This window comes from Pungitius pungitius, chromosome 1 (assembly GCF_949316345.1).
Source record: "Pungitius pungitius chromosome 1, fPunPun2.1, whole genome shotgun sequence".
Classification (NCBI taxonomy): domain Eukaryota; kingdom Metazoa; phylum Chordata; class Actinopteri; order Perciformes; family Gasterosteidae; genus Pungitius; species Pungitius pungitius.
In genome coordinates this window covers 35,346,614-35,361,705 of record NC_084900.1, presented here as the reverse complement: position 1 = coordinate 35,361,705, position 15,092 = coordinate 35,346,614, and the positions used below count along the sequence as shown (strand labels likewise).

At 40.9% G+C, this 15,092-nt stretch overlaps 2 protein-coding genes across 2 annotated transcripts; one reads left to right on the top strand and one right to left on the bottom strand.

The window, feature by feature from the left end:
- The first annotated feature begins 809 nt into the window (after nucleotides 1–809).
- trappc6b (trafficking protein particle complex subunit 6B) lies at nucleotides 810–2,876 on the top strand. Its single transcript, XM_037481132.2, has 6 exons — nucleotides 810–1,052; nucleotides 1,273–1,340; nucleotides 1,538–1,655; nucleotides 1,801–1,884; nucleotides 2,168–2,261; nucleotides 2,519–2,876. Exons 1-6 carry the CDS (start codon nucleotides 972–974, stop codon nucleotides 2,548–2,550), a joined length of 477 nt encoding a protein of 158 aa, XP_037337029.1. The 5' UTR covers nucleotides 810–971; the 3' UTR covers nucleotides 2,551–2,876.
- A 2,104-nt stretch (nucleotides 2,877–4,980) lies between these two features.
- On the bottom strand, nucleotides 4,981–9,902 carry LOC119223728 (putative beta-lactamase-like 1). The gene is made up of 6 exons (XM_037481135.2): nucleotides 9,722–9,902; nucleotides 8,349–8,452; nucleotides 8,082–8,239; nucleotides 7,452–7,672; nucleotides 6,550–6,655; nucleotides 4,981–6,401 (listed from the first exon to the last, which is right to left on the bottom strand). The coding sequence occupies exons 1-6, from the start codon at nucleotides 9,825–9,827 to the stop codon at nucleotides 5,423–5,425; spliced, it is 1,674 nt and encodes a 557-aa protein (XP_037337032.2). The 5' UTR covers nucleotides 9,828–9,902; the 3' UTR covers nucleotides 4,981–5,422.
- Between the last annotated feature and the right edge of the window lie 5,190 nt (nucleotides 9,903–15,092).

Here is a 15,092-nt window from a genome sequence, read left to right as displayed (position 1 = left end):
AATTTATTCTCTTAACTCACCTTTTTCCTCTCCCACAATCACCCATATGAAAGGTTTAAGGGTAGGTGCATTTCATTACCATATATTCAATGACATGAATGGTGATATATTCTATAACATATATTGGTGTGTATTAAGCGCGGTTTATAACAAACTGTTATACCAATGTACTAGAGCCATCAGCTAAGTGATATTCTAAAGTCTTAACCTGGTAAAACCTGGGGTCTAGAGTAAATGAAACACGGCAGAAATAAAAACTTTCAGGATGTTTACCCCTTTGGAATGATGGATTTGAAGCTTTCCAAACTCACAGCTCCATTTGTGGACATTCTCTCTGCAAAGTTTGACTTTGATTGAGTGAAGGAGAACGTCTCCAAAACGAATATACAAACAGCACATTGTTCTGTTTGTATATTCTCATGATCCGAGTTATTATTATTAAGTTGGTGTTCAATACATCAAAATACAGTATGTATTGTATGTATAAAATACAGTTTGGGGCTTTTGTAGTAGTAGTAGTAGTAGATAGTTGATAAACCTGACCTTGACCCTAACCCTAAGTCAACTTAAGTACATTTACTAAAATATGTAGTTGCATATAAAACAAGCTCTGTGTTCTTGGTAACAAAGCACATGGATAGCCCTCTGATGTGTATTACATAATAATTAAAACGATTATGTTTTTTTTCATTACAAAAACTAACGTCAGAACAAAATAAATGAATATTCCTATTCCTGAGCGTAATGTTTTTTAGGGCACAGCAGTTGCACCTCCCCGCCGGCAGGTGGCGGTAGTCGTGCGGAACGAATCCACTCTGTCACCAGGCGATCAAACAGGAAGCAGCAGAAAGCGACGGATCGCTTTTTACAGTCCCTGCCCAGTGTGTCCCCGGGGTGCCGTGGTACCGGTCCCGGTGTGATGACACGGTGAACCAACGGCGGATAGAACCGGGCCGTGCACAATAGGAACAATGGCCGACGAAGCTCCTTTCCAGTTTTTACATAACGAAGTCCTTCAGTACATTTACAAGTCCGCGGAAAACGGAGAGACGGTAAGCTGCTGTCTCCCATCCGGTCAGCCAGTGGCCGGTGTTACACCCCAACTGGTTTATGAGCCAACTGGTGTCCCTACGGGTCCGTGCTTGGTCTCTTTAACAGCAGCAGCAGCTGCGCTCCTGTCGGCCACTTCGTCACACATTCACAACATATTCAAAATGGATCCATGTAACACCGGTAGCGGGCTTGTCCCTCTCTTCTGTGTCCTTTCTACAGGACAATGGCCGAAATATCGCCAAGTTGGAGAACATGGGCTTCAGAGTGGGCCATGGGCTGATGGAGCGGTAAGCAGAGCTATGACCCACTTACCGACCCATAAACCGTGTGTGTGTGTGTGTGTGTGTGTGTGTGTGTGTGTGTGCATAAACCTGTGGATTGATGGATCCAGTGTCTCGCTGTCTGGGTTCTGCTGCACCTAGTGACCAGCTCTTTCTCTAAAGAGGTCATCGTGCCAAGCTTCTGTACTTTTCTTTTTCTTCAGACTTACAAAAGACACTGCACGGTTCAAAGACGAGCTGGACATCATGAAGTTTGTCTGCAAAGACTTCTGGACCTGCGTGTTCAAGAAGCAGATTGACAACCTTCGGACCAACCACCAGGTGACCTCTGTGTAGGGACACTAGCTCAGACTGTAGCTTGCCTTTAACATAACAGACAGCCTCACTTAAAAATAATACACCTTTTAGCGGAAGAAAATACGATTTATATACACAGCGTTATTTACATCCCGAATGTGTGTTTCAGGGCATCTATGTCCTCCAGGACAACAAGTTCCGATTACTGAGTCAGCTGTCTGCTGGAAAGCAGTACCTGGAACAGGCCCCAAAGGTGCGCCCTTTGTTTCCTCCAGGACGTCCCACCTCGGCTCCTTCTTGTAACGTTGTGTACTGTGGATCACTGTCCTGTCTGAAATCCTGTCTCCTTCTTTACACGATGCAGCTTAAACATTACCGTCCCAAATTAAAACACGCAAGTTTGTGCTCTCTTTAGGTCCTATTTTGCGTTATAACAGTTTACTGTACACACACGTTAAAGCACACGTTAAAGTCCACATTAAGCAGGTGTTCTTGTGCTGCTGAGGTGTCACATCCCACCGTTTGTCTCTCTGCAGTATCTGGCCTTCACTTGTGGTCTGGTGCGAGGAGCTCTGTCCAACCTGGGAGTGAAGAGTATTGTGACTGCGGAGGTGTCCGTCATGCCTGCTTGTAAGACACTTGTTCATCATCCAATCCGAGAAACTGCCTCTCTGTCATTATTGGGCTCAGTGGTAGATCGTCCTTCAATCAGAGGACTCTACTAGTCCAAGTTGATGCAGGACACTTCTGAAATATCTGGATCCACCTGCTCTTTTAGTTGAGGGGAAACAATATTATAAGCAAAAGAATAAATAAAAGTAGTTGTTCTGAATAAGGATAAAGTATGGACTAACGTTTCACTCCCTCTGTTCTTTACATCTCTGCAGGTAAATTCCAGATCATGATCCAGAAGATGTGATGAGGCAGCACTCATTCTGCTCTCTACTGTCCACATTTCCGATGTCCTTAGTTTCATGTTCTTACAAATATCTATAATTATATATAGTTAGTGTTTCTGCTGAGACTATATATGTCATTGATACCATAAGTGGTGAAACACTGTCAATGGTGTGACAATTATTTCTGAGAATGAATTGACATCAACTACAAAGTCACCTGTCATTGGTAGTTTGTGGTCACAGAACTCCCCACATGGAGACACTTACTCTACACTACTGGCCAGTTATCCTGTTGAAGCGTGGTAATATCATATAATATTGCATTAAATACCTCTGTGTCAACATTCCAGCTTGTATGACAATTCATTCTGTGGATGAAACACGTAAAACCCAGTAATAAATATTCTGGCAAAGATCTCAGATTCTAAAGAGCCGGCATGTCGGCTGGAAAGGAGGCTGCAAGTGAGTCTTAGTAAAGTGACATTTCAGGTTCATAACTCACTTTGATCCGTTTCTGTTCATAATATGAAGTATAAACTATAATCTATCAAACCATCACAGCCTCAGTAATACATTAGTCTTAAAGTGGGAAAGTTAAACATTTAAGTGACTTTTTACAGACGAGCTGCCATTAACATTAACATTGTTCTGTATTTGTTATAAATGTGTGTTGGTACATTGATGTCCATAAGAAGCAGAACCTGGAGGGACTGAGGTCACGGGGGGGGATTCAGTTGAGGGTCTAATGATTGATGACACTGGTGTTGAGTAATATTTTCTAACATCATTTTTCTAGCAAACCAGAAGGTTTGACAGTCAAAGTTGTGAAATCCATGTGAAACTTTTTGTGGAACATTAAAGGTTGTTTTTCTGTTAAAATGAGATTTGTTGTAGCTTTCCTTTTACACGCTTTGAGTGGTAAAGTTGACTGAGGTTTTGATGTTAACCAAAGTTTGTGAAAAAAACTAAATTAACAAAGTATCCAACTGTTTGTTCTGTTAGCCGTGAACATTCAGTACTCAAATAATAACGGTTTGCGATAGTATTCGTGGTTTAATAAGACTCAAAAATAAAAGAATACATACATATTCATATATAAGAAAGATGCGGTTAAGCATCAGCAAAACATGTGAAAATGACCTGGGAAGATATGGGAAGCCTTTTGAAAAGTGATGAATGTGCTGAGCACTTAAATAGATGAAAAGACCACTGTGGTTTAGATAAAAGGTCACAACATGTTAACTTCTGATTGGCAAAAGAGAAAAGACTTAGACTTTATGTAGAGATGTTTGACCCATCGCATCGTGGCAACATGGCACCAACCAACAGCAGATAGCTGTACTAATTACTAATTAATTGTGCAAAAACACAAGCTTCAGGTTTGACTTCCCAGAATGTCCATTCCAATACAATCAGATAATCAAGGTCATTGTCAATCATAGTGATTGAAACCAAGGTTTCGAGCAGACCTCGTAAGAGGAATTGATGAGGTCAACGTGGGAGGAGCCGGGTTTGAATGTGCAGCCAATCACATACGACAGCAGCACAGGGGACACCCCCCAGGATTGAAAGAGGTGAGCTTCTGTTAGTTATTAAATACTTTTATAATTTTTAAACTTAAGGCTGTTGAATCCTTTGACTCCTCACCTCCGGCCGGGTCAAAGGTAAAAAGGTTTGGTTCTGCTGTTAGACCCCGACAGGAGTGTAAAACTGCATCTGTTTCTCCAACTGAGAAGGTTTAAGTTTTAAGACAGAACAACTGCTCCTTAAACGTTACAAGGATTTCAAACTTTTCCTTAACCGACTAGAGACTGAACGCTTTGGTTCCCATAACGACGAAAACAGCGGCCCAAGAGGCTCCTGGCTCACAACCAACCAAACTACTTCTACAATGGACTAGGAAGGAGCACTTTGAGTCCTAGACTCCCTGTGCAATTCTGTTAGAGAAATTCTACTCAACACCGGTTTAAAATCATAAAACGGGATATTTATTCATAGTTGCGAACATGGAGACAGAATTGCTCACATACACTTCATGCGTCAAGGCTACTCAGAGGTCCTTTATCTTTGGAGTGGGAATATATTTGGATGATTAAGATGATGAAGCAGGAGGGCTTTGTGCACCTCTGAATGTTCTTTTCCCAAAGACGTATAGTTTTGCTCCAGAAGTCATGAGGACGTCATCCAGAGATTCTAAGCACAGACGACTTCTATCAGCTGACATGACGTACATGGTACATGGAGGTCATCATGACAAGAGGGAACAGACGTTCTGCGATCTGAAGACCTCTGCTGCCCATGACATGATCTTATTGCAGATTTTCCAACTGTACCCATAACAACAAATTATCATTTACATTTTTACTGCTAATGAGGGACTGTTTATAACGTTCACTATCCCAATGGTACAGTAGAAATTTAAGTATGCAATATAAACCTTTTATTAAACATCTTTTGTGAATACTACATCAAAGGGAGGTCTATCCTCAACAAACATTTCTATGAAAAGTTTTATTTAGCATTTTTGTAACCTCTTTATTTATCTCTTTATTACTTTGACGCACTTACATGGTGAATATAAATCTTGAAAAATTTGACCACTTCACATTTCAATCATTTGTGCTTTGTCTCTTTCTAGTTCACACTGTAGGCACTTGAAGGGGAATACTTTTCACATCGTCCAATGAGCAACCACGTACAGCTGTCTTTAGTATTGCTTGGCTTGTGCTTGTTTGAAGATGAATGTGGACACTTCTCTTTATACTATTTCAGATTAACCATATTACCCGAAGCAAGTGACACAACACTTGAAACCACCAATCTTTTACCACATCATGCTTCCAACGGCATTTGTCCTTGATGACACCCTCCATCACGCGGTCGTTCCTTTCTTTATGAAGTGAAGTATGGACGACCAGCAATCCTAGTGACCTTGTAAGTGTTGAGTCCTGGGGAATCAAACCCTGGCGACACACCCTTCTTGTTAAATGGGTAAAAGTTGAAGAGCTGTTTGTCCTGTGCCTCCAGGGAGACAGAAGCGCTGTTAACCTTCAGCTTGCAAGGGTATGGGCTCTCAAACACCACCCTGAACACCCTGTCCTGTAGGTAATCCAGCCGAATCGTTCGGTACTTGGAGGGGACACTCGAGTCCACCTGCGGTCCAAACTGCTGCATGACCAGCACTGCATCTGAATCCACCGTAATCTCATAGAAGGTCATATTCCTGTACGTGAAAAAACCCACATATGGAACTGGGTTGGGGGGCGGTCTGAGAGTTCGTCGAGCGTTTCTGAAAGCGCTTTCCATTGCAGGGATGAGATAGCTGTATGCCTGGCTCACGAGGTCCTGGTCCGCAGGCCGAACCCCAGCCATCAGGACCACCAGTCCTAGTTTGAGCCGTGGCACCAAGGAAAGGGTGGCAGCATAACCATCCAGGTCTCCATCCTTCCTCACCACATCGTAGCCAAACTGCTCGTTGATCTCCCAAGGTGTGCCGGTGGAGTTGGCAAAGTAGCCGCTGTGGCATCGGAAGAGCGGGGTCAGCATGGTGTTCAAGGTGTCCTGGCGGAGCAGGATCCCGCCATATCCACCCAGTAGAGCTGTCATGAGCTTAGCCATATCCGCTGCTGTGGAATACATCTGGCCTGCAGGTCGGTACCAGCCAAGGTTGTAAAGGGGAGCGGGCTGGCCATTGCTGTACACACCCACAGCCATCTGCCTCTGAATGGCAGGATTTAAGTTGAAACCAGTGTCCTCCATGCTGAGCCGCTCGAGAACGTTGTCGGACACCCAACTCTCAAAGTCTGAGCCGGTCACCCTCTTGGCCAGGATATTGGCCAATAAGGAAAAAGCAACATTACTGTAGTGGCATCTGAGGAAAAAGAGAAATTCATATCAGAGATTTTGACACGCTTTCTATATATATATATATAAACCCGCTTCTTCTTTTCAGAATATAGAAGTTGACAGAAAGTCTGTAGTCCAAAGTAGAGCAAAATAGGAAGAAGATATAGTCTTACTTGGTACCTGGATCAGCCACAAGAACATCATCCTGTAACAAGTTGAGGGCTGCTTCTGTGTCTCCACTCCAAAGAAGATTAGTTGAGCGTAATCTTCTGGGTAAACCTGTGAAATATGAAAACCTCAGTACGTAAAACGGGCAGAATAATCTGTGAACTACGTCATCATGGTACCGTTTCGTGAATTTGCTCTTAAATTAGATAATCCCTTTGAGTGTAAAATATATGTGATGTTCTTGATTAGATGAATAACGACACACTTTGTTACAGATTCATTTGAATAACTGTTGCTGATAGACAGAATCCCCTCTGTTAATCCCCCTTTTCATGCTTAGTGCACCGAGCTGATTAACTCTATATCCGGACACAGCTCAACGTATATAGCTTCTCTTTCTCCCATGTTGGCTAAGGTGCTTGTCCTTTACAAAAACACACTATGCTAAGACCAGTTTCCTTCAGATACTGCTGCTGAGATATTTTACTGTAGTGAAATGATGTTTAAAGGATGTGGAATACACATGTGCTCATTATTTACAGACCATTAGCAACCGCAAGATATGAGTCTGGAGTTGGAGCTGAGAGACTACATGAACTTGTTTCACACAGGTAGCCAGTAAGTAATCATAGTTACAAGAATACAACGTTATTTAGCTGATGCTTTTATCAAAAGCTACTTATATTGCATTTTTAACACGTGGTGTTTTAGCCCAGGGAGCAATTCAGGGTTAGGTGTGTTGCTCAGGGACACTTTGACTTTGACTTTGACTCACTGGGTAGCAGTGCATTACTATGAGGATATAGTGACATTGACAGGTTTCCAAAAAGTATTTTCATTTAAATTGGCTGCAGTTTTAATGTTGCTTATGAAAAATGGTCACCATGACAAATCAAAATGTGGTTACCAGAGAGCTGGCCAGCCATCCTGCGGAGGGTGAGTCCAGGAGAGTGGCTCCTGAGGGTCCTGACTGATGAGGATACTGCCCCCCCACCTTTCCAAAGAGGGTCCTTGATGGTAAAGTTTTCTGCGTATTTGTCCAAAGGGTCGTCGAGAGAGTCCACCAGGCCGTCCTCCCACAGTTTGTACAGCATCAGTGTGGGGAATATTTTAGAGAGGCTTGCAATTCTGCAAACACAGTGATTAAAGTGAGTGTTACACATCTATATTAACATTGATTAAATGTTCTGGTCTAATAATAAATAGTATCCCCGCTGCTGCCGCACAAACCCAAATTCAAGCATTTTACATGACATGACATTGCATTTCATTTATTGTGTGGTTTAGTCTCATTGATCCTGTAAGGAGCTTACTGAATACAGGAGGTTTAATCCAAACCTAAACCTCAGATCACCTGCAATCCAGTAACAAGAATTAGACTGCATGACTCCCATCATGTGGTAATGATAATTGTTGAGATGGAGTTGCATGGCTATCATTGTTATTCATTGAAAATGTAGACAAATCACCATTTCCCTTTTTTCACACCTCTGTTATATTTTATGTGAATCCCTTTCACATCAGCTCTAAATCTCACCTGTACACTGTGTACTCATTGGGTGCAGTGGAGGAGGGGTCACTTATGTTCTTCTTGCCAAAGTTCCCGTTCCACAAAACAGAGTCATTCAAAACCACAATTGCTGATATTGCTGGCAGCTTAGTGGTTTGAATGCTTGACCTCAGGAGTAGATCTATCTAAAGAGTAAGGAGAGAAATCTGTAAGGAAACTACAAGAATACCCAGAATAGTATCAGCATAAAACCTTTCAATATGATGAAGAAAAATGTGATTAAAAGGAGATCACCCCTTCTAAGGCCACTTTCAGCGATGTGATGGGATGTGCCAGAGGCACAGGCTCAGGGAAGAGGGGGCACATCTCCTCTACTGCCTCTTGTTTTCCAACCTCTTCTGTGGGAAAAACTCATCTGTGATCAGATCTGAGAGCCAAGCTTTACAATTTACAATTGAAAAACGACCTTAATGCGGCCTATTGTTCTTGTTCTATCTTGTGTGATTTACAACTGGTTACTGCTACTGAACATACATTATTGACTGATATTTTCTTGATTGATAGATTATTAATAGACTCTTAATGCTGCTCCCCCATAAAAGACACACATTTATGCAGGTACCTGTTCAGAAATGAAACGTTAATGTTCTGGCAGTGGCAAATAGCTTTGGTTATATTTGATTACGTTCATTTTATTTTTTTATTTTATTACATTTAAGTTGAGATTTAAACTTCTAATGCAAAAGGGAATTCCGCTGCTAAAAAGTACTTGACTTGTTTAGAGTGTTTTTAAATAAAATACACTACTTTTGAAATATAATTGAATTTTAATTAAATGAATCACAATAAAAAATGTGAGTTGTTTCCCAACACTACTATCCATACATATAACTATTATAATACGGCAATTAAGATGGACGTCATGAGTGATGTGAGTGAATGAGATGGTGAGGACCAAATGCTGTTTACATGCACGTAGGGGGACGATTTGTCTCTAGACTGATGAAATGTGATACAAATATTTTTGCTGGAAGGCAGCTATTTACTTACTATTTATAATTTCGCTGGTAACCATATTATAAAAGCAATGAGGTACTTGAGGCACTACTTTATCTTCAATAAGGTAACTGTTCGAAGGTCGCCTAACTACACCCCCGAACTGTTACATTATTGGACGATAAAGTACAGCCTCTCGCACCTTATTGCTTTAATACAGTATGTTATCTAACACTTTGCAGTCTTTGAAAGGACCACAGGTTGTTAGTAGCCAGGAAGGAACACAGGTTTCTGATACAATAAAAATCAGCTTGTGCACTCTGGCTGTAAATCATCATGCAGTTTAATATCAAGTGCTGTAAATATGAGAAACTGTTTTCATTGTCAGCAGTACTAGGAAATAAAGATGACGGTTGTTATTATGTGACAAATTGTGAAGTTCACACACAACACACGAGCCACTGAAGGCCGGGTCTTCAGAAACATCAGGCATTGCTCAGCTCCACTTTTGCTCCTCACCTCTCAGCAGGAGTTCAGCTTGAACGCAGCTGCCAATCCTGCTGCTACTATTTCGAGCGTTGTGCAAACCAGCAATTACACCTAAGATGCTCAGGAGGTGCAGGCCCAAAATTAGTGGAGGAGTTAGTCTGGGTTGTTCTGACAGACGTTACCTGTGTTCAGCTTTGGCATTCGATACTGCCAAATGAAGCAGCAAGTCATGACCACAGAGAGAAGAAAGAAGACAACCATGCCCAGCATGGTCCTTTTCACCTTCATCTTGCTTACTGGCTCTTATGGGTAAAACAATTAGTAGGAAAAAAACAATATTAGTATTAGTAAAACATTCTCTAGTGTGAGTGTACCTCGACATAAAGCAAAATCCTCTCAGGTTCTACAAACACTAATGTTCACAAGTTCTTGCTTGACAACCAGCTGCAGATTCTTTAGCTTACCAAAGGAGGAAAAACAAGCCACTGATTGTCTCTTTGTCGTTTCTCATCTTTAGACAGTTAGAATCCACTATTTCCTTTCCTGCAAGGTCCACAGAGGAGAAACCAACAGGACTGCATGAACTCGACTCCACTGCTCCTGAGCATTCACTCCAGAGCATTACCTACGTGCACTTAATCCTGACCGGTTCCTGATAAAGGGCTGATTCTCCCACTCCACCGTGACATCATAATCTGCTGAGAGATTCAGCCTGCAAGACAAATGCATGGGAAACCTGCTAAGCACTATTACAATCAGGCTAAAGTGGGAAGGTGGGACTGCGTTCTCTCCTAAAATCTACAACCATCTCCACTGTCGTCAGAGTATTGAGCTCCATGTGGTTTTGGCTGCACCACATCACCACATATCCCACCTGTAGGATTACAGCAATATACTGTGAAATATACTCACAGAAATGTACTATAATTTTATATCTGTGATATTAAAATGCATTGTTGTAAAAGCACAACGGTATACTGTAACTTCACAGCTTCAATAGCAAAGCAATTACTCTGATATTACAGTACATTACTGGAGAATTACAATCTTTTGCTGTACATCATTACAACAAGGCCCTGTACTTTTACAGTGTGTACTGTGAATGTAATGCACAAGTTGACAATGATTTACTGTAAATTTCCAATGTATACTGTGGAAGTCATTGTCCAGTAACTTACTGTAAAAGTAATGCAGATGAAGCTTCCATTTACTGTGAATTTACCGTCATTGTACAATAAACCCCCTCCCCCCAACAAACAATTCTGAGGTAAAGTCAATGTTAGCCCAATGGCATATTTATTAACAAATACATATTTTTCAATGTACAGCAGATGCCAAGAAATTCAACTTTCTAGTCATAAAAGCCGTCTTATAATGCAGAAAATGAAGAGAAATTGTGCAAACTTGCAATTCAACTATTCAACTAGCTTTGTCAGAAATAAAAGTAATGGACACGATGTGAATGAGGCCTGGCAAGATAAGAGATCAAGGGGGAGAGCGATAAAGGAATGTCGTAAAGGGGTGAGGCGCTCCTCTCAGTCTCAAGCGGTATAATGAGTCCACACGCAGTATAATCTATATTATAAAATGGTGTGTGTGGAAAAATTAACAAAAAGTTTAATAATAATAATATACTGTATATATATATATTTATTTTTATTTCACACTTTTTGAATATTATTCAAAAAGGGAAAATTCCTTAGAGAAAAGAATAATTACTTGATATACAATATATCCTCTCCGACTAGTCGTAGTGAGGGCCGTAATTAGTTTACCGTATTTTCGCGACTATAAAGTGCACTTAAAACCTTTTTTTTTTTTCAAAAAACGACAGTACGCCTTATAATCCGGAGCGCCAGATATATGGATCAATGGGTTGATCCATACTGGTTAACGAGGATCCATTTGAGGGAAAGTCTGGTGCCAGCAGCCGCTGTAATTCCAGCTCCAATGCGCCTTATAATCCAGTGCGCCGTATAGTTGCGAAAATACGGTATGTTGCACATAATTTATCGAGGAATGTAGTGGATGTATTGTTTATGCATAAAGAGAAGAAACATTGAATGGATTGTACAACAGTAAAAGTATATCAATTGACAGTATAAAGGGTTTAAATGCGATTGGTCTTGACTTTCTTGTATTTACGCTTCTTTAGCTTTCACATGAACAGAAGTTACGAGAATACCAGTTTACCACCCATGTGAACAGTATTTGTGGTTTGATGTTGACTGGTGGTGTGTCCATGGAACAGTGCAGTGGGGTCAAAGGGTTCTACACATTCTAGTATCTCAGGTAGTTTATGAGCTGTTGTCAGGGCGAAACGCTACATATTCCATTCTTTACTTGTTCCCTCCAAACAATATTTTTCTGTTGAGTTACCTATCCAACCACTAGATGGGACCATAGACTTTAAATAAAAGTAAAAATGAATCCATCATGCACTCTCTCCATTTTACTCTAAATTCAGTTGATCGCAATGGCTTGAATTACTAACAAAATCCTTCAAGAAATGTTTGTCAAAATAATCCCACAAAGATTCCTCAACTCAGACATTTAATAAGAACATGTTTTAAACATTTATCTTGGGCTAAAAAAACAATTATACTTGTGGCTCAGTTGTACAATATATATATATTATTCACACGTGGAAGGAATAAATAATACTATCAGGCAGGAGAAAACAAGTTAAACAGATTCCTAGAATACTAACATAGTTACACATATATATATATATATATATAAAATATGGTGTGCATGGGAAAAATAACAAAAATTACAATAATAATAATAATATTGATATATATATATTTTTTTGTTTCACACTTTTTGAGGGTGGGGGGAGGTTATTTCAGGGTGGGGAGGCGCCCCTGTACTAATGGTAATGCTGTTTCTGTTTCTCTCAGCAGCACCCCTTTCCCACACATCAGCAGACCAATGGAGAGACCCTTGACAGATTGGGAGCCTAAACCACATCAAACTGTTATGTGCTCGCTGTCGACAGGCTTTTTTAAACAGCCATTTGCATTTTCCACACCTGCGCTCAGATCTGTTCATGTCATGGATGGAAACAACACATTTTCCGACACACACACTTTGCATTTCTGACTGATCCTCTATTTCCCCTGAGCTCACTTCTGTTCCAGCAGCCTTATGGGTAGCTCATAAATATGACGTAGGACTAATTAAAAACTGCAAACCTGTGGTCATCACTGCTTGCTAAGACTTCCGTCCCTAAAAGCATCGATGACGGTCCCACTACGCCAAGTGGCCATTGACAGTATAACACCGGTGTTGTGCTTCCTCCGCCATTCTTTCAAATCAACCCCCTGCGAAGAGACCTGCCCTCCTTCTCGGCCATGAAATGCTCCTTACAGGTTCCCCCGACTTTGGGTCTGCTTGATCCTCAGAAACCGTTCACTCAAACCAGTGATGAACGTTCTGGTTGTATTACATTACATTTAGCTTTTAGGGACACAGTGGTGGTCCTCGCCAGGTGACGTCAGATGTTGAGATGGAAGTAGCCTAGCAGCTAGTTTAGCCTAGCAGCTAACTTTACCATAGCGGTGCTTTAAGTTGGACGATGTAGAGGAACAGTTCTCCGCTGTATGTTGTGCTTCTGTTTGTTTAACTTTCAATGCAAAAAAGCATTGCCAAATTATAGATTATATCTGAGATTATATCTCAGAATTATAGAAGCCTATTTCGGCACTAAAAAAAAGGGATAGAATGTCGAAATTATGAGATAAAACGTTGTTACAAACAACACCTTTCTGTAACCATAGTCACCTGTAGCTGACACCAGCTACAACCTTAATTTACCATTTTACCAGTTCAGAGTCTTTGGTCGCACACTAAGAGCAATGCGTCCAGCTTGCAGAGCGGTCCCTATTTGTAAAATAACGTTTCGCTGATGAGGAATTGAACCGGGAAGTCTGAATTTGTGAATGTCTTTCCAACTCTACCGAACTATGAAGGAGCCTGCACATGCCTTAACTTATAATTATAACCTCCTCTCATAATTTCGATTTTTCAACCCCTTCATTTTGTTTTAGTCCAGAAATTGGCTTCTATAGTTCTGGGAATGCATGCAACTCAACAGAGATGAAATCAAGAAGAGGTTTGTAACCAATTAGATGTACAGATACCATGGTGACCTCCCCCTTAACTTCAGAAAGAAAAACGTGAGCAGAAAACATCCTCATGAGCGAGGAGGAGATTTAAGTTTCACTAGCGAGCAAATATCTAATCGTTTTTTCTGAAATCAACCATTCTGCATAATTACCACTGTTACTTTTGTAACAGTCTTTGTGTATATATTATATTATATTACATTACTTATTATATATAATATGGGAAGGTTTTTCAATGACGATGTGGTTTTCATGTATTCAGAGTGTAAATCCCTCTCCAACAAATTTGTGATTTTGGCTATAAAAAATAAAATAAATATTGATGCCAATACTTTTGTTGTTTTACTTAAGTAAAACATATAATATAGATATCATTTACTTGAATTCCTACACTGTGCTATTGCTGCTAATTTGCTGCTAGAATGCTGTGGTCTTGTTGCAGCACTCCGACTAGAACCTCAATACTGAGAGCAGCCACAGAAAGGCACCAGCTTACTGCTCAATCCATGACCCTTAAGTCAACACAGATTACGTCTGATTGGAACACTGATGGCGTGTCTGACCTACAATATGCCACATTCCTGTCGCCATCTCCCTAGGCCAAGGTTTCCATGGAAACAAGCCCTGGGCTTCTCTAATCTGTTGTTTTGCAACCCTCACTCATCTGGAGCTAGGCTGGGTTCCTTTTTGTCAGGCCCATATTCTTCTGCTCTATTTCCTCCCAGAGTACTCTCTCGCTCTCTCTTTCCTTCCCCCTCCCTCTGTCTTAACTCCCCCTACATCTCCCTCCCCCTTCCTTCCTCTCTCTCCCTCTCTCTCTCTCAATATCAATTGGCTTTTTCAGCATTACAGAATCATTAAATATTTGTTTTCAAAGCATAAGAAAAACAAATTCTGTGTTCGCTCAGTATCTTTCTTGGTGTCGAGTCTTGACCTCTGACCCAGTAGTTTACTGAAGTCCCAAAGCCTTAGCCTCTGGGTTCAGGTTCATTGTCCGGTAGTGACAGCCTTACCTAAACAGCATATAGACAGCTGGTCAATGCGTTGAACCGACCTGGGGAGCCCTCATTATAAAAAATGTAAATATTTGTATATGTACCGAGCTATATTTGTAAAATATGCAAAATATATGCTTTTCCTGCACGTCCCTGCTTCTCATCTCTGTCTTCGTGCAGTTTTAGCTGTGTGGGGGGCACACACATACACACACACATTATATATATATGGGCACAATTAGGGATTCAAACCACCAACCTTGCAGCCCCAGCGAATCACACTACTCCATGCACCACCAGTGGAATAAATACAAAGTAGTATTGTCTTGTTCCTTAATTGTTTTGCTTTAAATTCACGTGGGATGTTTGAAACTGATTTGATTGACATCGGAGGTTTTCCACCACTCCGCCCCTTTCTAAGGGGCTGG

Coding starts and splice junctions, on each gene's coding strand:
- LOC119223728 (XM_037481135.2), bottom strand. CDS start 9,827: ATGAAGGTGAAAAGGACCATGCTGGGCATGGTTGTCTTCTTTCTTCTC. Junction 7,673..8,081: donor AATGAGTACACAGTGTACAG/GTGAGATTTAGA, acceptor CTGTGTTTGCAG/AATTGCAAGCCTCTCTAAAA. Junction 6,656..7,451: donor GATGGCTGGCCAGCTCTCTG/GTAACCACATTT, acceptor CATATTTCACAG/GTTTACCCAGAAGATTACGC.
- trappc6b (XM_037481132.2), top strand. CDS start 972: ATGGCCGACGAAGCTCCTTTCCAGTTTTTACATAACGAAGTCCTTCAG. Junction 1,341..1,537: donor GGCCATGGGCTGATGGAGCG/GTAAGCAGAGCT, acceptor CTTTTTCTTCAG/ACTTACAAAAGACACTGCAC. Junction 2,262..2,518: donor GGTGTCCGTCATGCCTGCTT/GTAAGACACTTG, acceptor ACATCTCTGCAG/GTAAATTCCAGATCATGATC.